This window comes from Corvus moneduloides, chromosome 4, assembly GCF_009650955.1.
Source record: "Corvus moneduloides isolate bCorMon1 chromosome 4, bCorMon1.pri, whole genome shotgun sequence".
NCBI classification, from domain to species: domain Eukaryota; kingdom Metazoa; phylum Chordata; class Aves; order Passeriformes; family Corvidae; genus Corvus; species Corvus moneduloides.
In genome coordinates, this window is record NC_045479.1 from 7,235,382 (window position 1) to 7,258,830 (window position 23,449).

General features: G+C 41.3%; 1 protein-coding gene across 7 annotated transcripts in view; it reads left to right on the forward strand.

Moving 5' to 3' along the window:
* PRR5 (proline rich 5) overlaps positions 1-23,449 on the forward strand; it is a 98,097-nt gene that overhangs the window by 49,379 nt on the left and 25,269 nt on the right. For 4 of the 7 annotated variants that reach the window (XM_032106838.1, XM_032106839.1, XM_032106842.1 and 1 more), the window contains 5 exons: positions 7,426-7,506; positions 12,988-13,036; positions 13,686-13,743; positions 18,836-18,927; positions 21,043-21,183. In XM_032106838.1, coding sequence (XP_031962729.1) covers positions 7,426-7,506; positions 12,988-13,036; positions 13,686-13,743; positions 18,836-18,927; positions 21,043-21,183 — 421 coding nt within the window. Of the gene's footprint in view, positions 1-3,457; positions 3,478-7,304; positions 7,328-7,425; positions 7,507-12,987; positions 13,037-13,685; positions 13,744-18,835; positions 18,928-21,042; positions 21,184-23,449 lie in introns of those variants that run through there. The other 3 variants (XM_032106843.1, XM_032106841.1, XM_032106840.1) reach the window with 3 other exon arrangements.

Consider the following 23,449-nt stretch of genomic DNA (forward strand, 5'->3'; position numbering starts at 1 on the left):
ATGGTAGTTCAAGGATAGATCAGACCACCTTGAGTTGTGCCAGTTGGGACTTTATTTGGCCAGTAGCTCTAAGGGAAGCAGCAGGGAGTGAGAAACTCCTGGGTGTGGATCAAGGTGACAGAATACAGTCCCCAGAGCCTTTTTGTGATGGTGTGGTGACAGCTTTTGTTGGCAGGGGTTAGCTTTTCCAGGTCTTGCATGTGGGGAGGGAGCTGTGGAAGCAGATGCGAATGGAGAGCAGGTCAGGCACCTGGCTTGCTGGGAGGCAGAGAGTTCCAGGCTTGGGGCTGCTGATACTCAAACTAGAGGATTTTCCTAGTTGAGATGAAGCAAGAGTTTGTTCCTTTTAACTTGGACAGGACAGGTACAGCTCTGGCCAGAAGTGCTTGCCAATCAATGAGCTGGACATCTGCACGTTTCATTCAAACAATTACACAACTGTCCCATTGCCTGTTCCTTGAATAGGTGTCCGTGATTCGTCCTGTCACTGCTTTCTATGAACTCAGACCTAACTGTGCTTTCCCCCCCTGGGCTGCCTTTTCCCAGTGTGTGGATTGCCAGGCTGTCCTTTTTGGTGGCGTGTTCCCCTGAAATGCCTGGGAGCACTGGTGGAGCTGTCATGTGGGTGCAAGTCAAGTGGGCGTCATGTGCCTACATTAACAGCTGCCTAGAGCTATGGCAAGTATTGCAGATATGAGCTGGTTGCACTGCATGAGCTAAGGGAAGGTCCTTTATTTCTTTTTTAACAGTGCAAGGCTTTTGGCTTTCTTCTGAGTGAAAGAGAGAGTGAGGGTAATTCTTTTTTCAGGCTCAGAAGGACTTGTATCATCTGTTGCTTTTAAGAAAGTCAGATATTCTACAGGCTGTAAAACTGGGTCTTTATCCTGAGGAAGGAAAGGTCTTAAATTGTATTGAATTAGATGGATTAAGAAATTATCCACTGTAGCTTCTGCCTATCACCAGTGCATGCCCATCTTGACATATACAGCAGGGTCTGGTCTAGAGGGAATCTGTATTCATCTCTCCTGGGGAGACTGTAATGTTGCTGGACATCTAAAGTTTGACTCACCAGAAACCTTGTCTGGGTTTTTAAAATGTTGGGCTGTGGAATTTCTTTTATTTTTCTGCTGCAAAATTGAAACAACCCAACATAGGACACTTTGCATACTTTGGTTTACAGGAATATTTTTCGTTCCAAACAAAAGGATTGCTTGTGTTGTTTCATTCTATGTAAGCATAAGAGCTTGCTGATCAAGGAAGTCAAGATACACCAGCAGAGCACTCCCCTCTCACCAAGCCTGGCTGTTCTATATTTAAATGTCTGCTGTTTTCTTGCCTGAAGTTAGCAGCTGTGCCTGGGTGTGGCATGTGTGTATTTGCTTTACAAAAAGCTTTGAATCAAGTTCATGAGAAGTGAAGTGGGGAGAGTTGAAGCACAACCCACAGCAGGTTTGGCCCCACACAAACTGGCCAATCCCGTGCTGAAAGGCAGATCTTTGAGGCAGAGCAAGGATGCTGCTCTGGACATGCTAGGGACTGAAAAGCTGAAGTGCTGCTAGTGGGGTCTTTTGCAGGACAGCAGCTCTGTCACTACAGGCGTTTTTGAGGAGGGGGAGGGTGCATGGCTGCCCCTCTGCATGTCTTGTGTGTGGCCACCGTGGCCCAGGGATGTCCCCTCTGCCACCTCTGCCCCCCTTCACACCAGTCTCAGCTCAGACTGTTCAAGCCTGAGAATTCTTTCTGCATTATGACACCAGGGGAGGACAACCTGAAGGAGCCTAATTCAGCATACTGGGGGAACACAGCACTCTGGTAGCAAGGAAGGTCACTTCCTCCCTGATGACTTCCCTTCAGCTCTGAACTAAAATGCAGTGAAACTTCTCAGCACTGTTACATCAAAGGGAAATTGGTGCCAAGCTGCTGTCTGCTACTAGGCAAATGAGACTTTATATCATGGCTTTTTCAGAGCTTGCTTTCCCATGAACCCCAGATCTGTGCAGCAAAGTACTGTAAGTGCAGTTAACTTGCAACCAACAGCAACATAGCGGAACAATACACTTCATTACGGCTCACAGTATTTGCACTGGATTAAAATAGTTTAGATTTTTTCACTAGCACTGTCTTCAATTTTTTTTCTCTCCCCACTACCCCCATTTCTGCTTCAGGCAAAAAAATGAGGGCTGAATGCTGACTAAACCAATTGTACTGAGAAACCCAGGGGTTTTAATCTTGAGCTCACAAGCCAGGGGGGGCCACTCATGCCAAATAAAATCAATGGTGAGGTTTTCATTCTGACTAAGCTAGCACAGACTGCTTAATCAGGAGCTGATACTGTCTGAGTTGTGCTCTGGGAAAGCCTCTAGTCGAAGGCTCTTAGATCCTCTTTGATGTAAGAACATAGGGAAAATTCACAGAGTTATGAAGGAGTAGGAGATAGCAAAGAATGGGTGAAGAAAACTGGTAAGTTTCTTGTGACATTAGTGAGATCAGTAGTAAATCCAAGGAGACATACTGAATCAGAAAGGATTTTATGGCCTGGGCTAATTTTTTACAGGGTTGTAATAAGCACAACTACTTGCTGTAAAATAACTTTTACAGCCATGAAAACCATATTTCATCTTCTAATTAAGATGAATGTTTTTTCAGACCACAGGAAGGCTTTTCCAGTGGAGAAAATACTCCAGAACCAGCATTATTTTCTATGACTTCTACTTGGAAATTTATTTCTTCTGTTATTCAGTGTTTATTTAGAAATATTTTGAAATATTTCTGCCTGTCTAGAATCACCCTTTTGTTCCTGACCCTTTAGTTGAAGCCCTCTGTGGAGTGCTGGCACTCTATGTGCACAGGGGGGCAGAGAGAGTCTCATGTGTGGGGTGGGGAGGGAGAACAGAGCTGATGAAGGGGACTTCCCACTGACCCAGCCACAATGCTCCATGGAGCATTTTCAGCTGTGACTACAGTACAGAAGGTGGTGGTGGTGGTGGGGAATTGCTGCTCCCTGTAGCCCTCCAGAATAACTTACACTTCCTTGAATGCAGGAAACCAGTCTTCTTCGTCCTACAGTCCATAGAGATATTAACTCTCAGTAACACCTCTGGCAAGTCCCCTCACCTGTCTGTCTCAATTTCTTGGTGTGAGCAGTGATTATAGTTGGTGAAGTGAGTAAACTAATGCTTCCCAAACTCTTTGAAGAGGGAGTTTTCCAGACCAGCTTATTTTCACTTATATGACCAAGTGCTTAATTGCAGCCTATTCCTCTTTGTTGGTTACCTTACCTTGGGTAGAAATTCCAGGAACATAAGTGAACTAGCATCTTCAAGTTTATTTTGGAAGTGTCAAGGCCTCATGGAAAGGTGGTGGAGTTGCAGCTGGACTGAACCTGTGCTGAAAATGGGCTCTTCCCAATTGGATTAAGATAATTCAGAAAAATGATGTTTTACTCTGGAGCAAGGGTGTCTTCAAGAAGGTTTTGATGTAAGTATATCAGGTTAATTATTGTTAATTAGCTGTTCATGTAACTGTGCAGAGGAAATTTGCCCTAACTAATTTAGTCCCTTTTGGAAGTGTAAATGTTGTCTTTAACTGCCGGGTAGTCACAGGGTGCGATTATTCACACAGCATTGTTTTTTTCTTATGGACTTCACCTGGAGCTCTGGGAAGAGGAGAATTTGCAAGCACTACATAAAAATCATTGTAGTTTTTTCACCTATGCTGTTTGCACGCAAAGGCAGTGACTGCTTTAGAGAACTAAAATTATCTGTGTGACGTTTATGGAATGTCGACGTTGGCTAGTCCTGCTGCTTTGCCAGGAAATGCTGAGCTGGAAGGGCCATGGCCATGGTTGAAACACACAGAAGGTCAGGACTTAAAAGACTTGCAAGCCCAGCTTTGGAGTTGTTCATCATCTCCGTGGCCAAACTGATTCTGATCTGGCAGAATGTTTTAATTGCAATAGTTTTTCCTTCCTGGCTTCCAGATGTCAGTAAAAGAACAGGGTGTTACTGGAGGGAGCCAGGCTCCCACCCCAGTGCTGTCTGGGTGGACAAATAGCAACTCAGGAGAAATGTATGTTATGGTGGTATCAGGCTCTATGGGTAGTAGCCTATAATAGATTGATACTATACAAAAATCAGAATTATCCACCAATTCCTGCCCACCTTGACCCTGGCACTGTTGGGCTGTTTGGGAGTGCTGTCAGCAAGCATCCAGCTCTGTGCTCCAGGGATTTACACCTCCCAGATCCCTTCATGCTGAAGCTAATGGTGGAGAAAGTCTGTGCTGTGTGTGCTGGAGCTGTCATTCCCCACGTTTTGGACAGCTGGAGCCACCTCCTCCTCAGGTGGTTCAGTGAAATGTGGAATGAGTTGTTGTTTGAAAGAGGTAAAGTTTCTTAGGCTGCTGAGTTGATTTTTGTGGCTGTGAGTCCTTCCTTGGTTTTATGTAGTTTGCCTTTGGCAATCTGTAGCTACCATGGGATAGATAAATACAATACATTGCTGGAACAATCTGACATTTTGTTGTCATTCTAAAGGCAACACCCCAAAAAATCTGGTCTCTTCAGTTTTCTCATCCTGATTTCCCCTCCTCCAGCAAGCCTGCTCTGTTGAGTTTTTTGGGCTCTATTGGGCTGTTTCCTGCAGTACCGTTTTCTGTGCACACGCTTACACACAAAGCAACTACAGGGAAGGTGTTTACTAGAATATTAGTGCATGAGTGCATCCATTATTAACTTTCATGTTGTAAAAGAGTTACAGAAGGGAGTTTACAAGGCATTTTCAGTTCAGGTTAACTAATGCAATATAAGTTTAATTATGTACATTACTGACTTAAGCCTCAATGAAAGCTGGTTGCAGGCACGGGTAAAGTGATCTACCCACCTCAAGCATCTTGCAGGACTTCTGTGTGTAAGCAGCAGCCTAGATTTTCTTTACGCCAAAAGGTTTAACCATTCTGACCACATCTTTTTAAACAATCACTTGTTATAGAAACCCATTGATTTAAGCAAGGTCTGGGTGTGTTTTTTCATTAGCTTAAGGTAACTGAGAAGATTTAAGCCAACTTTTCATCATCCTGACACCAACTGAGGCCACCAACAGCATCCCGGTTATTCTGACTCCTCTGTGTTTGCTCTTAAGGAAGTGTGGACAGCCAGTTCCAGTGCCATCCTCACATAACCTGCAGGCAGGGGCTGTATCCTGCACCTTCCATACAAGCACTGCTATCTGTGATGGGAAGAAAAGGCAAGTGGTCAACTTAATGAGGCCAAGACTTGTTTTCCAGACTACGACATTGTCCCTCACTACAAGGGAGATCCCAGGCAGATTAAAAGCTCACTGCTAGCATGTTTTATGTAGATGCCGTTCTCCTGTATAGACAATAACTTAAATCCTCACAACCTGTCCCCCTTAGTTCTGGTTAAAAAAGCTTGCTCTCTCTTATTTCTTTGAGGAATAAGAGCTGGAGAGAGAAGACCTCTCCCTCATTTAGAAAGGGGTGCCAGAGAGAAAGAGAGAGAGCCCGTTGCCTTTTAGGAGAGATAGTCATTCTTTGCAGAAGACTGGCAGGGAACATTGCAAAGTTCATTTCAGAATCAGAGCATAAGTGTGGGCACTGGCATTCCCGAGGCACTCTTTGCTGCTGCCGGGCATAGCTCCTGCAATGACATCCCCTTGCAATGGGAGCAGCCCCATGCAGCTGGATCTGGCCCTGGATCAGGCCAGAGCTGACCAAGTCTTCCAGCACCTGAAGGGAGCCTACAAGAAAGAAGGAGAGAGACTTTCTACAAGGACATGTGGTGACAGGACAAGGGGGAATGGCTTCAAATTGACAGAGAGTAGGTTTAGACTGGATGTTGCCATAAGTTATTCACTACATTAATCTTATTTCCCATATTACTCATAATATTAAAATACCCAAGTCATTTCACTGTATACCAGAGACATTTATCTGCCAATTTTCAAGGAATCATTAATTGAGTGTGTCTGTATGAGCCAGCCAAAATATTCTGGGTTAGATCATGAATGTATGCCTGTGCTTGTGGGTGTAGGGGGGAAGGAGGGATTGCTGTGGCAGTAGTAGTGTGTAAGGCCTCAGAAACATCTTCAAAGGAACAAAAGAGAGAAGAGGATAATGGTTCTTATTTCTGTCTGCATCTGTATTTCTCCACAGCAGGTCAGACCCTTCACCTGCCACTTTTAGTTTCCTTTTTCATTAGATGAAGATGGCCGAGCTTTTCTGATAGTGCATCTCTTTGCTATTGTATGCCTGCATTTTGAATCTCTCAGTGAACAGTGTTGAGTTTACCTTCCAGTCAGTCCTCTGCTCCCAGCAGGTATTGAAAGGAGCTGTCTTATGGGCCTGGGAAAGTTTAGTGTGGGCACTGGCATTCCTGAGGCACTCTTTGCTGCTGCCTGGCATAGCTCCTGCAATGACATCCCCTTGCAATGGGAGCAGCCCCATGCAGCTGGATCTGGCCCTGGATCAGGCCAGAGCTGACCAAGTCTTCCGGCACCTGAAGGGAGCCTACAAGAAAGAAGGAGAGAGACTTTCTACAAGGACATGTGGTGACAGGACAAGGGGGAATGGCTTCAAATTGACAGAGAGTAGGTTTAGACTGGATGTTAGGAAGAAATTCCTCCCTGTGAGGGTGGTGAGGCCCTGGCACAGGGTGCCCAGAGAAGCTGTGGCTGCTCCATCCCTGGAAGCATTCAAGGCCGGGTTGGATGGGCCTTGGAGCAATCTGCTTTAATGGAAGGTGTCCCTGCCAATGAGGGGGGTGAGACAGGATGATCTTTAGGTCCTTTCCAACCCAGGACATCCTGGGATTCTATGATAAGCTCTTCCACCAGTAGGAATCAAGCTTCCTCCCCCTGGACACCTTATGAACAGATACCAACCACCTTTAGCTCTTCTTTACAAGACACAGCCCCACATCCTTGTACCTCCAGGAGGGGCAAATCTGGTCCTGGTCCTGCTTTCCAGAGCTGTAAAGCTGATTGCTGCTCCCTTGCACAGACTCTAGTGCAGTGGATGCTGTTAATTGTCTCTGCAGTGAGTCACAGAGATAAAAAACTATACTTCTAAATACTTCAAATATACTTAATATGTGAATGTATTAAAAGTTATAGTTGACATACTTAAAGTACTTAAAAATATAGGCCTAAGTTTTTGAAATTACTGATTTCAAATGTGCAGCTGTTGAATTTACTGAGTTGGAACAAATCAAAAAGAACTGATTTTCAAAGATGTTATCTATTTTCTAGGCAGTTCCTTTAAGGCATCTGGGATGGATGGACTACCGGAAGTCATCTATGACTTTTAAAAGGTCCTGAAGTGTCTAGAGAGAAATGCTGGGCTAATTGTGGAGGTGATACCCTTCTTGAATCTTACTGGGTGCTAATGACTCCTCATGTCCTCTTTCAGTATCCACAATGGAGTGATAGCAGTATTCCAGCGTAAGGGTCTCCCAGACCATGAACTTTACAACCTCAATGAAGGAGTCAGGTAAGAGACTCTGCCATGCAAGGTGTTCTCAGCCAGATGCTCAGTACTGTTTGCCAGCCCTCGCACTTCAGAGCTTCTGCAGAGTGGTAAGGTTTTTCTCCCAGTGGCAGTTTCGACCAGCACAGTCCATTTTCCCTCAGTAATTGCTGCTGCTGATGTGTATCAGCACCTCACTGTGGGCAAGAGCTGATCCCTCCTTCTGCAGGAGGAATTCAGCCCTGAGCAGTAGGGTTTATTTAGAGTCCGTCTTGATGTCCTGGTTTAAAACTAAGGAAGGGAAAACCTGCACCCCTCTAGTGATTCAGCCCTATTTCTCGGTAGTGATACTTGCCATTTCCAGAGGTGCCACTCTCAGGTGCTTCCCTTGCATCTGTGGAGGAGGTAAAGCCTCAGTGAGACATGGCAAGGAGAGATGTCCTGCCTGGTGATCCCTTAGATCTACTGCTCCTTCCACGCAGCATGAGTGTATGTGAAGTTACAAAGCTGTCCTGTTAACACCATAGCCTGAGTAACGCTGAGCAACAGACTAACTATAGGCCAGTGAGATGTATAATGGGAACTTTCTTCCCTTTAAAAAAAAGTGAAAATCCTACTATTTGAGTTACTTAAGTTACAATTGAAAAGAAAATTAACCAAGATATAAGCTGATATCTGGATTTACAGCACTTCATATTTTACTACTTTTTCAGCACTTATTATTACTTACCAAGCCCTCCTCTCAGTGGTAAGGGCAAGGTAGTAGATTTCCTTTTAGAAGTTTGTCCACTGCTTTACAAAATAAATGGTGGAAAAGAATCTGCACTTACAAAAGACAGACAGCTTATTACATTCCCTGGGTGTCTTCAGATATGATCCTTAGTTATTCCCTTTCCCTTACCACTTACTCTGTCTGGACACTGGAGTCTGACAAAATCCCCAGAATACCCAGAAATTCTGGGTTTATCTGTTCCTGTCTGGTTCCCAGTCTGGGATAGTTGGCCCAGTCTGGTTCCTTTAATTGTGAAAATACCTTCAGAAAAGTCCAGCCAGATGATACTGGGCCTGTATTTGCTCTTTTTGAAATTAAAATAAACTTACTCTCCAGTTATTTCTTACTTCTCTGGGGAGAAAATTACATACAAAGAATAGCTTTTCTAGGATGTCTGTCAGTTAGCATGATCCATCAATCATGTTGAGTTACTTACTGGAATAATGGTTAATTATTGTTATTATACTTCTGGGCTGAGATTTCTTCACTCCATGCATTTCCCTTAATAGGCTCATCTACTGGTGGGGGACAGGAGAGGAAAAATTTTCTGCTGATGTGTCATACAAATATAATCTTGTATGAACCAACAAACAGATAGAAATGTGCCCAAATTTTGCTTTAATTTACCTTGCTATAAACCCTGCACCACAATGATGCTTGGTAATGCAGTTGAGTTGAATTTATTGCAGCATCTCATTGTGGCTGAACGGACAAACTGACTAGAAATACACTGATTTTTTTTTTCCATTTTATGAAGGGCTTTGCTGCCACCTGATAGGCCCATTTCTTTTTGTTTGGGTAGGTTTAATGCTGCTTTGTTGGTATCTCAGCTGATAGCTCACTTCAGGGAGAATGCCTGGTGCCTCATACCTGAGCTGATGATGAAATTACTGATTTGACATGTGCCAAAAATACCTTACTGCTTTTGCTATTTATTTCAAAATAACTTCTTTGGGTTAATGTTGAGTGCAAAAATACCTGATTCATAAACATGACCTCAGAAGTGGAACAAGTGTATATTTTCCTTACGATTGTTTTAGATGCATTTTCCCATGAGTACAAAATGAGAAAGAAATACATTATTTCCACTGGGCAGATTATTTCCACTGGGCAGAATTCAAATGTGGAAACATTCAGGTAAATGGTTAATATTAGTTAGTTACTTTTTTGAATAGTTACAGGACGGTAAAAGAAGTTATTTTACTTTACCGCTTTAATTAGAGCAGATTCTGGAATATTTTTCATAATAAACCCCTGAATATCCAAGTTGACTCATAGATCAAGTGTAAATATTTGAACAATATTTGCACACCATTGTTTTGACTCAGGAATGTCACGTATATTCAACTACCATGTGTCACATACATGCAAACAAATACATAAAACTTGTGAACACACATCTGGAGGCTTTGAACCCTGATTATTTAAGAAAACATCAGTGGATACAAATCTGTGCAGTACCATTTACTTTTCTTCTAGGTTTGGCTCATAAGAGCTGCCACTTATTTATACCAATGCCTTTTGACACCGTTCTTGTGTTCCTGTGGCATTAAAAAGTGGCCTTAAATACAGAATTACATACACAGCCCTCAGAACCCCTATTGCAATAAAACCAGTTGTCTCTCACACTGCTGGAACTCCTGAATTCCTCTGCTAAAGCTGACGAAGCACAGTAAAGTCCCAACAACTGGGAGCATCACCAGTATGTGGCCTGTGCCTTCCTTCTTCTGGGCCCTTACTGAGTAATTTAGTAGGAGATTGAGTCAAAATCTGGTAATAAAAATCTCCATGCGTATACGTACCGTTTAGTTTTCTCTTGGTCCATGTCTGCAATATTAATAATCAAATAGCGTTTTCTCCTTTTTCATTTCATGTACCATATGTCATTTCAAAGTGTTTATTTTGACCACTTTTAAAACAAGGAAGAAAAAGAAGGAAACGGAAACACAGTGGAAGCAGGATGTCCTGTATTAAAACTAATACATATTTATAGCTGCCCCTTTCCTGAATTTCAGGATTCTGATGTGATTCAAACAAAGCACATTTTAGTGGCATTTCCTCTTTTGCAGACAGAGTTCAAACCCAGTAAAATCATTTGTTTGCTTCATTTAACTTTATTTAACATCTATTATGCAGTATTACACTTTCCATTCTGAGTAATGTTGCAAGAGTTAATTTTAAAATGAACCAATGAAGCAGCAGCAGGGGAAAAAAAAGTCAGGAGCTATTTTAGCACACTTAAAGGGAATTTATATTACCATCTTAATTTATTAAGTCATTAAACGGGCAATGAAGGCCTCATATCAATGATAGAGAAGCTTTATGAGTGCAAAGTGCCTGGCTTAAAAATCAGATGTACTTCAAATAAGATCTGCTGTCTGGTCAGGGATCTCTTTTAAGGCTAATCAGATTTTTCCCAGATTCCACCCTGATGTCCACATGTCTAGATAAGGTTGGTCAGTAATTGAAATTATCCAGGATCTGAAAGCCTAACTGTTTTTTGTTAAAGGAAATTAAGCAAGGGTGAAAAAAAATTGCAAGCAATGTCTTGGATCCACTTTTGTTGTGGGTCTCTTTTAAATGAACATATAAAAAGAATATCAAACACCAGTGTTCTGATCTGGCCTGAGGGCCTCACTGTTTCACTAGAAATGCATTAAGTAGCTTGAAGTATCTGTATTATTAGGGATTCAAAAAGCAAGATGCTTGAATTGTGTTGTCAATTCTTCTGTCCTGTAAAAAGAGATGTTAATGTAGGCATAGTGCTGCCTGGTGTGGTGCAGTCCAGTGCATATAACTACCTACACGCTGGCTGTTTGATTTCAGCTGAAGAAATGGAAATGTGGTGGCATCTTGTTTTATCAGAGAGCTGGCTATTGGATAAACAGAACATACATTCTTATTTCTGGCCCTAAATACCAGAATTTATCAGTAGAACCTAAAATATTCAAAGAGAAGGTAGTTGCACATCACCTTTTCAAGACCGTGAGGAATCCATCTGGAGCTGCTAGCTTGAGGAGAGAGTAGAAAATTAAGCAGAATCTGTCAGCATAAAGTACTAGTATTTTTTTGAAACAGTGGCACAAAGAGATACATGAGAATTAATTGTCACTCTCATAGGAAAATTCAAACCTGCAACTTTCTTGTTAGTTCAACCTAAAAATGGTCTGTCTATCCATGTTCAAAGTAAGATGAACCTTTAGTGTCATCACTTGTGATCTAGAAAAAAGTCACCTCACTGGACAGTAAATTTCCACTTGGAGTGAACACGCTGCAATTTGGCTGTCACAACCTTTTTCCCCTTGACTTCTGTTAAGGCACTGGAACTTGAGCAGCCTTTGAGAGAGGTGGCTTTTAAACCCTGCCAAGGGCTTGTCAGTATTACTGTTGAGGGCAGAGTTTCAGGGTGCTGCCAGGGCTGTCTTCTCCCACATGTTGCAGCCACATGCTGAGGGAGCTGGTGATCCAACAGCTCTTCATGACAAGGGGAGACCTATGGATAATGCCTCAGCTGGCTTTCAGAACCTTTGTTCATAAATAGTTTGTCCAAATTAATCAAGTTTTAGCTGAAAAGGACTTTGATGCTTAGGAGCATCTGAAAATGCTCTTCCTTCTGTTTATTTTTTATTTAATTTCTGCCTAGACCTTCCAGAGCTATGAGGTCAGTGTGGACATGTGCTTAAGGATAAATAAACCAAGATACCGTATTTCAGCCTCCTCAAGACTGAAATGCTCCTCTCTTCCCTGAACTTTTAGGAGATCTCAAGAGGCTGTGCTGAAGCATGCATTGTAAAAACATCAGAATCAAGTCCTGTAGACTTTCATGGAATATGGGGCTATTCTGGATTTGGTTTGATATCCCTGTTTACTTGTTAAATGATTTGATTAATCAGTTGTCAGTTAAAGATATAACAAAAAGAGATAGATGATGTGCTATTGAATATATAATTCGTGTAATTACTGTAATCAAAGGTGGTGTTTAGATTTTAAGTCATGTTTGACCTCACATCTTCATGGGACCTGACATGGTCACACAGACAAGTTTTCAAAAGAGATATAGGCCAGATTTGCATGTGTTCAGAAAACCCAGCTGGGGCTATCTATGTTTCTATAAGGTCCGAGCTGTCGTTTATGCATTTAAATAGTGACCTGACTGATGAGAAGTATTATCTAGCATCCAGCGTGTGAGATGTAAATAACACAGCTTTTTAGCCATGTAGTGAATTTTACCTGGATACAAAAAGGCTTATGGACTGGGTTGAATCCAGTTTCTGAATCTGAGAGTTGTTTGTGGGATTTTGTTTTGCATGGGAGCTTCAATTGCTCTCTGAGATTGCTTTATAGGTTTTAGTGTAGAGGAATCATGAAAGGCAGAGCTAAACTGTTAAATTCCTACCTGCCTTTTCGTTGAAACCATATGCAACTTCAGCTGTCTTGAGTCTCCTGAGTGGATGTAGGATGGAAAGCATCCTCTTTTCATCAAATCTTATTTTCCTTTCATATGTGCAGTTGAGCCATCTGAAATGACAGCAGATATTCTTCAACACACAAAAGTGCTGGTTTGAGTCTTGGTATTGTTGACTCTGTTTGCTCTCTTTGTAGTTAGTCATTAATGACAGTCTCTGTGCTCATACTAAAGTAATTTGCTATTCGTGACTCCCCTCTTTCATGCAGTGCACAGCTAATGTGATTTGCTGATTACACAGATTCCTTTCTTGCTCTTTTTAATACAGGCAATTACTGAAAACAGAACTGGGATCCTTTTTCACTGAGTATCTGCAGGTAGGCCTGTGTTTTCTTTATTTAAATCCAATTCTGTTATATGCTACTGAGAAAAATAATTTTGCCCACTCTAAATGATGACCTGGAGACCCTTGAAACCATTCAGAGATGTCCACTGACTTCTCTGTGATTTTGAAATTAAGGGATTAATGGGATTCGGATTTTATACACATACATATAGTTAGATTGTGAAAGCCCAACCTGTGACTTTGTTTCTGTAGGTAATTTCTGTCTTTCATGAGGTTTCAGACATTCTTTTTTAGCTTAAAATTGAAGTCCCTGAGTAAACCAGTGAAGATAATTGCAGTAGAGTTACTAGGAAAGACTTTTAGAAGTAAGTACCACTGTCTGTTGAAGCAATATTCTTTCTGCTTCTCTAAGTACATGTTTTGTAGGTCGGTCATTTGAAGTTTGAGAAGCACTTTGTACTGCACAAAATACATCCTTTATCCTAAAACCAGCAGCCGATTATAGCATTTCACAAGTGTTCCAAGTGATTTAAATAAGATGGACACAGCAAGAGTTCTCTGATGATTAATTTTTAAAATAAAAAACCCCCTTCACTGTCTAAAGAATGAACAAAATGTGAAACATGATGGCTGTAGGGAAGCACAGAATTGAGTAAAGGTAGTCTGTATTTTATTTACAGAATCAGCTGCTCACAAAAGGCATGGTGATCCTAAGGGACAAGATCCGGTTTTATGAAGGTAACTTGGATTTTAGCATGGCTATGTATGTCACAGGAGTTTTAGCAAATGCACTCTAGAGGCACTGGCATGCTTTCCACTATCTTCCTGGGACTATGGATTAGCATGTCTCAATCCATTCCTACAGTATGTTGTTGGGTCCCGCCTTGGTGTTCTCACTAACCTTCATAAAAGGGAGGTGACTGCCTAGAGCAGCATTGAGGGAGTCAGGGAAGGATTACCTCCAGCAAGGACACTTCCTTCTCCTTCAGTTATATCCTGCTCAGGAAAAGTGAAAATAGACTGAGATATGTAATAAACAAAAAACTAAGCACAAAGATCCCAGTTAGTTTAAGTATCTAAGTCCAAAATAATGCTGTAGCTTATTTTAAGAGTTATTCTGGAGTCATGCTGACATAAATGAGGTCAGGCACTGTCTCTCTGGTTTTAAAGTCAAGGCCCCATGTAACTGTCTACACCTTCTGGAGGTACCACCTTATGGAAGTAACATCAAGGATAAATCTCCACCTGGTGTGTTGCTTTATAGTCACCCATATTTTGTCTTATGCTATTACATGGCATTTAGATGTATTGTTAAATATGCTGTCTTGTCATAGATTTGGCATTCAAGTTGTGCCAGGGGAGGTTTAGATTGCATGTTAGAAAAAAATTTCTTCACCAAAAGAGTTGTTCAGGCATTGGAACAGGCTGCCCAGGGCAGTGGTGGAGTCACCAACCCTGGAGGTATTTAAAAGTCATGTAGATGCAGCACTTGGGGACATGGCTTAGAGGTGGCCTTGGCAATGCTGGGTTAATGGTTGGACTTGATGATCTTGGAGGTGTTTTCCAACCTAAATGATCTGTGATTCTATACATCAAATGGTGAAATGGTTTTGTAATAGCTTCAAGAATTATTGCCCATGTAAACATTCTAAAGATCTTTGGGGAGTGAAGGCAGTTTTAAAGAAATGCATCTTTCCTTTTCCAAAGCTGTAGTCACAAGGTCACTTAGTCTAAATGTACTGCTTAAGCAGGAGCTTGGAGACAACTGTTTCCATTAGTCTCAGCTATCTATAAATCCTGGATGTGACCTTTCATTACTGACAGTACAGTTGATCAGATTAGGGTGGTGCTATAGAATCAAGCTTTTCTGATGAAAAGACAGTAGCCCTGAACACCGCAAAAAGAGAACCAATTTCACATTAAAAACCCCAAAGTCCACAAAAAAGTACTGAAACTCCTTAAGCTGAACATCAAATTCCACAGTTATATAAAACAACAGCTTGGAGAGCACAGAGGGAGCTCAAGGCCTTCATAGCTGCTTTGTAAATCACAAAGGAAGTTGTTTTATAAGTATCAAATCAGCAGATGAGATACAGACCTAGCAAAGTCCAATCTTTTTTTTTTCCTGGTATTACCAGCTTGAAAATCAAAAATAATGCATCTGATGTTTGAGACCAAAGCTTAGATGAAAACCTAAAATGTGAGACCACTAAAGGGCTTTCAAATATAGGACCATGTTTAGGAAATACCTAATTTCAGCAAGCTGTTGATTTAAATCTTATTTTGGTTTTTGATTTAGTGTGTCATTTTATGGTTGCCGCTTAAGATATAGTCAGAAATTCTGGTGACAATTAAACTGGTCATGTTTTTTCCAAGTCTATGCTCAGAAATGTTATCTCTCTAAAACTGGCAAGTTACAGGAGGGTGGCAGTAATTCAGGCATCTCATTCAGAGGCAGAGGTATTTCTGACACACAGCTTTCCTGGGGAGTTGCTGGTGGACTTGAGTTTCCAAGGCTGGAATTTGTGTTTCTTGGCAGCAAATGCAGCCCTGCCCCAGAATCCATCCTGTAGTCAGTGACCGCATGGCTCTCAAAACACCCAAGACAGAGCTGGAAGCATGGAAGTCTTGGAGCTCCCATTCTGAGCAGGGTTTGCTTCCTGGGTCTGCAGCAGCAGCAGTCCTGCCCTCAAATCTCAGGTTGCCTCCATCCCATGGTTTGAGTTGCCCTCTCCACTTGGTGTTCAAGTTTTCGTAAGAGAAAAAACCCCACACTTTGGAGGGCTTTTGTCTTGCAGAAGGTTTTGAAAATCACAGAATCACAGAATGGTTTGGGTTGGAAGGAACCTTAAAGATCATCCTGATTCACTCACCTGCCATGGGCAGGGACACCTTCCACTAGACCAGGTCGCTCCAAGACCCGTCCAGCCCAGCCTCGGACACTTCCAGGGGTGGGGCAGCCACAGCTTCTCTGAGCACCCTGTTTCAGGGCCTCACCACCCTCAAAGAGAAGAATTTCTTCCTAATACCTAATTATTTATTCTTATATTTATTTAATGAGTTTCAATTAACTTTTAGAATCCCTGTGAAAAGTACCAAATGCATTTTTATGCCATACAAAATTGACTATATTGTGCTTCATTAAAATAAGCATTTAGAGTAACCCAGTTTCCTGGAATCCAGCAAATGTTTATGCTAAATGTAGCGATTTTTGCCTGACAGTAAAAAAAGGATATGTCCTTGATAACACATGTAAGTCACATTCCTTCATGTGGAAGATGGTCATTATCAACAAATCATAGGAATTATTCCACAGCCCTCAGTAAAAGGCCTGCCTACCTGTGTCATTTAACTCTGCAGCCTTTCTGAGCTGCTGTACAGAAATTAAGTCTCAAAACAAGCTGTCCACAAGATTGAATAAGTACTTGATGGTAAAGGCATGTTTACCTCAACAGAGTAATTTAACTTCATACTATTCTAGCAGCAAGATTGATAAGGGCTTTTAACCTCACCTTGTGGGAACTAACACATTTAACTCCTTAAAACTCTGCCTTCAGGGTGTAGTGGTTGGGCTTTTCCTTCATGATTGGATTTATATCTTGGAAGCACTTTGGTATTTCAGACACTAGTATTGGATTTGGTTATTTGGTCATATATGCAAGGTTATTTTCATGATTTAACCCCAGCCAGCAGCTCTGCCCCATGGAGCCACTCATTCACTTCCCTCTGTGGTATGGGGGGGAGGGTTGGAGGGGTAAAGTGAAAAAACTGGTGTGTTGAAATAATGACAAGTTCATAGGTAAAGCAAAAATTATGCATGCAAGCAAAGCAAAATAGCATTCATTCCCCACTTTTCACGGGCAGGCAGGTGTTCAGCCGTCCCAGGAAAGTCGGGCTCAGTGACGCGCAACGGTGACTTGGGAAGACAAACACAATCACTCCAAATGTCCTGCTTTCCTCTGTCTTCCCCCAGCTCTGTATGCTGACCATGACACCATATGGTCTAGGATGTCCCCGTGGCCAGTTGCGAAAAGCAGTCCCAGCCATGTCCCCTCCCAACTCCTTGTTTCCCCCCAAGCCCTCACTGGTGGGGTGGGAAAGGAGCAGAAAAGGCCTTGGCTCTGTGCACACCCTGCTCAGCACTAACTAAAACATCCCTGCGTTATCACAGTGTTCCAGCCACTACCGGATACTGGGAAGAAAATGAAACTTATCCCAGCAAAAACCAGCACATGTTTATTACTATTATTATTAATAATATTATTGCTATTAATAATTAATATTACTACTATAATTGTTATTATTACTAATACTACTGCTACAGCTGCTAGAAATTTTTGGACTTGGTTCCCTGCTGTATTTCATTAGAACTATGCAAAACAGATTTCTTTAAAAAGTTTTAAAAATGGAAACAGAGAACACCCTTTTCAGTCTTGTGCATGACTATGCAGGATAGAGAGAACTCCTGCCTGGTGGTGCTGAGAATAAGACATTGGTGTGTTCCATAAGCCAGCAGCTGCAGTATAGCAAGGTGATCCACACTTAAAGTTATCAACCTGGAAATAATTCAGGAGTTGCAGATTCACCAGAGCTATTCATTATGTGCTTAAAAGGCAGGGGGATCAAGTATCCCATAGTAAACATTGGCACTTGGCTAACTTTGAGTGTGGTTGGCAGTGTCGATGCTTTCATGCATAATTGCTTTGTGATTTGTGTGTAATTCTGGGCAAAATATTCCCTGGCTGAGGCTCAAAGTAATGCTCTAATACAAAAATTAAGAATAGTATCAGATTCTGACACCATTAGTAATACTGATTGATTGCTACCGATTTGCATCCTGGTAAGTCATATTGTCTTCTATGAATTCCTCAGAATCTCTGATGTGTTTATCTCCATAACACTTGTTGGTGGAGGTGCAGGGGCATTGCTCTCCTCTCAAAGTTGGGTTGGGGGCATAGGGATGGTAAAGAGCTTGTCCAAGGTCACAAGGGCCATTTTGGGGAACAGGGATCTGAAGCCAGAACCCACCTATTGAACCAGGTTTCCTCTATGGATCTCCGCTCCTGTATTTGCCTCTCTGTTGTGTAAAATGTTCTGTGAGGAGCTCAATGTCCAACTTGGTTGCACAACCTGGCCAGAGCTTATCCAGATTCCACTGGGGAGGATTCCAGGTAGCTGCACTTGGGGAAGGAATGGAGGTGGCCTTGCTGTGAGGACCACAGGGAACTCACCCCATAGCAAATTCTAACTGCATCGCTTGAAAGTTACAGTAAAAATTAGAGTCCTAACACCATTGTTCCTTTCCATAGATCTTGGGTGAGTTTTTCTGTGTAAGTGGAAAAGGGAACAGTGGAAAAGCTACTCTTGTAGCTTTTGTAGATCAGTTTGAGGGGATGCTTTATGGAGCATCTCCACAGAGTTTGGTTTGCTCTGCTGCCCTGCAGCTTGAAAGGCAGGCGGGAGAATGGTGGGGTAAGTTCCTCTGCTTCCACATTCAACCTGCTCTCCTCCACAGTCCTGTCCAGCAAGTATTACTGCAAGAGGGGGATGTAACCTGGGCTATTAGTCTTTGTTCTTCACAGGGTTTTCCTGAGTAACTTCAGAGTCTCTGAGTTTATTAAGAACATTAGATGAGTCACCTGAAAAGACACAAATATGGAAGGATCTGATACACCAAAAGGAATACTAATTCCATACTGCTGATAGTAGCTCCTGCATAATTCATCTTAGCATATAGTAGCAGATTCACATTGTTTCCTGCATGTTTTACTTTTTGCAGTTAGGTGGTTACAACCAAAACTGTTCACTAGTTTGTTTTGTGTTTTTGCAGGGCAGAAACTACTGGATACCTTAGCTGAAACGTGGGATTTTTTCTTCAGTGATGTCCTTCCCATGCTGCAGGCTATTTTCTATCCTGTGCAGGTGAAAAAGTTACTCTATTACCATGGAATCTTGAAAAACTGGGAAAAGCAACTTTACAGGTTCATCAGCAGACTGATGCAATCCTTAATTCTCTCTCCTTGGGCCAACCTCCCAGTGCAGCTGTTCTGTATAGTCACGTCATGCAAATGAATTACTTATGCAAATGGTTTGAAGTGCTTGGGTGGAAAAGATGAAGGGGAACTTGGAAAACAAAAGTGGAATGCAGGGAGGCTGGTTAGTCCTTCTGCCAATCATACTAAAAGTCAAAAAATGTTATGAATGATAAACTGAAATGTTGCACAGTGAAATAAGTGGAGCTGTGTTGATTTAAATATATGCATTTCCTTCTCTGCAATGTGACTTTTGTCTTTGAAGTATCTCTGCTTTTGAAAAGCAATTGTATTTCTGAGATCAAATTCTATGCTATGGTAAGTGGACAGCAACAGTCAGTGGAGTTTGACCAGTTTAGATGAGCACAGATTTTGACTCCAGTAATTTTAAATACACAATAGATACTTGATCTTCGAATGTAATGATGGCCAGAGAGTATTGTTTATCACTGAAGTCTCATGGAAATCTGTACCAGATAGGTGTGAGTGATCTTTGCAACTGCTCATAGATGCCTACAGATTTTAGTGGGAACTTGGTGCCTGAATATATTTGGGGAAACTTCAGAAACCTTCTCCCAATTTTTCAAGTGGACTTTATCCCTAAAATGATTGCCCAAATGTTTATGATATTACTATTTGCATCTTCAGACATTTACAGGTATGAAGTCTGAATTTAAAGGAAAAGCTGCTATTTCACACTGAATTTTATTCTGAAAGGGAAGAGCTCCAAAAACATGCAGGGCTACTTCACCCATAGACTTGTGTCTTACCAGTAGAAACTCTAAAACAATAGAAATAAGATATTATTAAAACATACTAGAACACAATGGGAGATTTTTCCAAGTGTCCTGTAATTTAAATCCAAGATATTTGTACACTTAGAGATATAGGTAGGCTCTAAGCCTTTTTTTATACAGCACTTGACTAAATTAGAACTCACTCAGTTGTTTTTGAGAATTGCACCAAACATCCCTATTCTCTGTTGTGTTTCTGAGGCCTTCGAAAATATTTTAGTAACACAAGTCTTCTCCCCTATCAGATGGAAATAATTACTTGAATTTCCAAAGGAACCTTGAGGGTTTAAGAGCCCTAAGTCCCATGTAAATTCAAATAGATCTAGCTGCTCATGTTCTGAGGTTTCTTCCAAAAGCCCAATTGGTGCTTATGTGCTCTTGTAAATTCTATTAATTATCAGCTGAAGCAGATTTGGGGCCTTCTTTACTTCAGTTTAAATAATTTAGAAAGTGAAAAGGAATGGGTAGGGTCAGGTTAGGCTTCTTTATTCCAGACATAAGTCAACACCAGTTGAATACCAAACCTTCCATGTGTACAGCCATATATACCCAAGGGAAAACCCCTAATGCCAGAAAGAGAAACAGTTTCACAGTTCTACATAAGGCAGGTGCTGTTAACCTCTGCAGACAGAGCTGGAGTTGTATTCTTCAACTGGGAGTTTTCCTCAGTGAGAAGGTATTGTTGAACTGAAAACAGATGGCTTTGAAAATGCAATATGAAACTTCAGCTCTGCTCCTGTCTTATAGTGAAGTCTCTCAAATCGTATAGAAAAGAGGATCCACAAGTGAGCTGAGTCAGGATTCTTGCCATATTTGAAGACAGTAAACAGCGAGTACTCAAAATCTTACAAAATAATGGAAATTCAACCAATTTGCAGCCCTGCTTTTTTTTTTTTTAACTTATGATACATTTAATTTGTGATGTACTGTTAAAATACAAAATATTCATATATCATCCAGGTCTCATCCCATCTCAACCCTTCATCCTCTCCACATGCAGTCAGACTCAGTCACCGTCTGTTCATTACTGCCAAATCAAATTTACTGTGCAGACTTGGGGGCTGCTCTCTGTCCTTTGTTATGTTTCCTTCATGTTTCATTTAGGTTTACCATTCTTGTAATCCCTCAGGAGGGGAGGATTTTGAACAGAGGATTTTGAAACTCATTTTCATACTGCTCATAATCCATCTTGATTTCTTTCTGTTTCCAAGGGAAAGGAGCCCTCGGTTCGGCAATTGGCTCTTCTGCATTTTAGGAATATAATTACCCTCAATATAAAATTGGAAGATGCATTATCCCGTTCCAGAGCCAGAGTTCCACCATCTATTATTCAGATGCTGTTAATACTTCAGGTAAATTGGTTACTTTTCTCAGCCTGTCTTTCTGTACTGCGTTGCTGAAGTCTTCTTAAACAGTCTCTGATTTTGCTCATTCATTGAAAACTTCTTATCCAGAATGCCAGAGCTTCTGTGTTCCTGTGGTCATAATATCTAAATCCTAATATTCTAGTATCTAAATATCCTAATGTCTAGTGTCTAAAAAATATAATTACCTAATATCTAAATTATCCAGTATAATAATAATAATAATAATAATAATACATTCTATAGTAATATGCAATATAGTATATAATATCTAATAATATAATAATAAATAATGTGACATATAATGGTATAATAAAATAATATAATAATTGCAATGTAATAATTAAAATGATCTAATTATTTAATATCTAAACATATCCTAATATCTAAAGTAAGGACTGTAGAGATGCCATAGAGCCAGAGGGTGTGGACAGTACAGACTTGTTCTGAAACTAGGCCTTGAAACATGAAGTTTTGCAAGCTGACAAGTGCGTGGTGATAACATGATTTCCATTAGATGCTGTGCGTTGCTGCATTAGCAGTTCAGGATATGAAGCTTCACATCTGGAATAGGCATCAAAGTAAATATACAATTTATGGTTGAATCATGGTCATATTGGTCACTGGAACCAATTCTATCAAAACTGGTGATACAAAAACATTAGGACCAGATACTGATATTTGCCTTGAGTGTTAGATATTTTTCTGTGTGTGTAGTAGTAGGAGAAACAAAATTGAGGAATTCCGGCAAAAGGCAATTTAAGATACTTTTATTTGCTTAATTAAAGAAAAGCACAAGTATGATGAGGAGAAAGGGAATGAGGCAGAAGGGAAGGAGAGACCCAGGGGTGGATTCTTAAAGGGTGATGTTCTTGGGGTGACCTTATGCTGTGTATCCCATATCGTCTGCCTATTGCCCAGAAATTAATTTCTGTACCTTTCTATACCTCTAAACTGAAGCCTGAGAGGGGAAGGAAAAACTGAGCAAAACTTCTTCAAAGCAGTTTGCAGCTTGTTCAAGGTCACACACAGATAGCAATTGGTTTCCCAGCTGTGGCAGGGGAGGGAGGAGCTTTGCTGTTTTCCCGAGGACAGTTTTTCTTGGCCAGTGGTTCAGCTGCTTTTTTCTCCGGAGAGAGACTGAGAGTTGAATTTTTCTTTCCCTTGGAATTTCGGATTTTTCTCCCTTTTCTACTGGACTGCTTGATTGCTTTAACATCAGAGCACATCGGGAGGACTTTCCACCAAGCGCAGAGGGCCTGGCCCTGGGCCAAGCCCAGCTCCGAGGAGACCAAAGGGAGGACTCTAACACTTTCCCAGGTTTTTCTCCACAGCAAGAGATTTATTATTTAGCATTATTATCCTTTTCCCGTGTGTTTGTTAAATAAGTAGCTTTCATCTCTTTCCTTTCCTTTGAGGAAAATTTATTTTTCCCAAACCTGGTGGGGGAGGGGTGGTTGTGGCTTCTCTCAGAGGATATATTTCTAAATTTGGCCAAACTGGAACAGGTGATGAAATTGAGATTCTCATTGCTTCTGATTTTTTTATAAACATGTTTCTTTGCTCTTCATCACAGTATGAATTAGTTCTGTATCTGAAATTGTTTTGAAGACCAGGATAATCTAATGAGGCCAGTTTTGAAAATGGAGGAAAGGAGTAAGATTCTGTCTCCAGGATCAATAATGGATTTCACCCCTCAGTGAAATCAGGATATCTCAGCTATTCTCAGCATCCATTTGTTGGAATGTTTAATGGTGTGTTTAACCTGGTTGTCTCAGAAAAAGACCCTTATCCTACAGGAATGTCTGCCCTGTCTTGTCTCCCTTCTCATAGCTCCCACCTTCCAAAAGCTTCTTGGAACTGCTGGCTGAATGTGACACAATAACAGCAGTATGGGAGTTTCATGGAAACTAGTGTCTGGAGAGAGGAGAGGAGCCTCAGGGAAAAGCTGGAGCATGGACTTAACTGTGTAATGAGGCATCAAGGAATTCACAGTGACGGAACCATGTTAGCAAACACCAGAGACTCCACATGTGACAGTACCATTGCAAAAACCTTCTTCACAGGAATGTTCCTTCTTTAGGCCTCAGCCCTTCCGAGGTGTGAGGTAAACTGCCCATTCTAAATCAGGCTTCAGCAGCATTGTTTGCTAACAGGTCTGCAAGCTTTTTTGTTGGTTACTTAGGGAGTCTATGTTGGCTGTGGGCAGGATCTGGCTTTGAATGTATTCAGTGGTGAGCTGGGAACTGAGTAA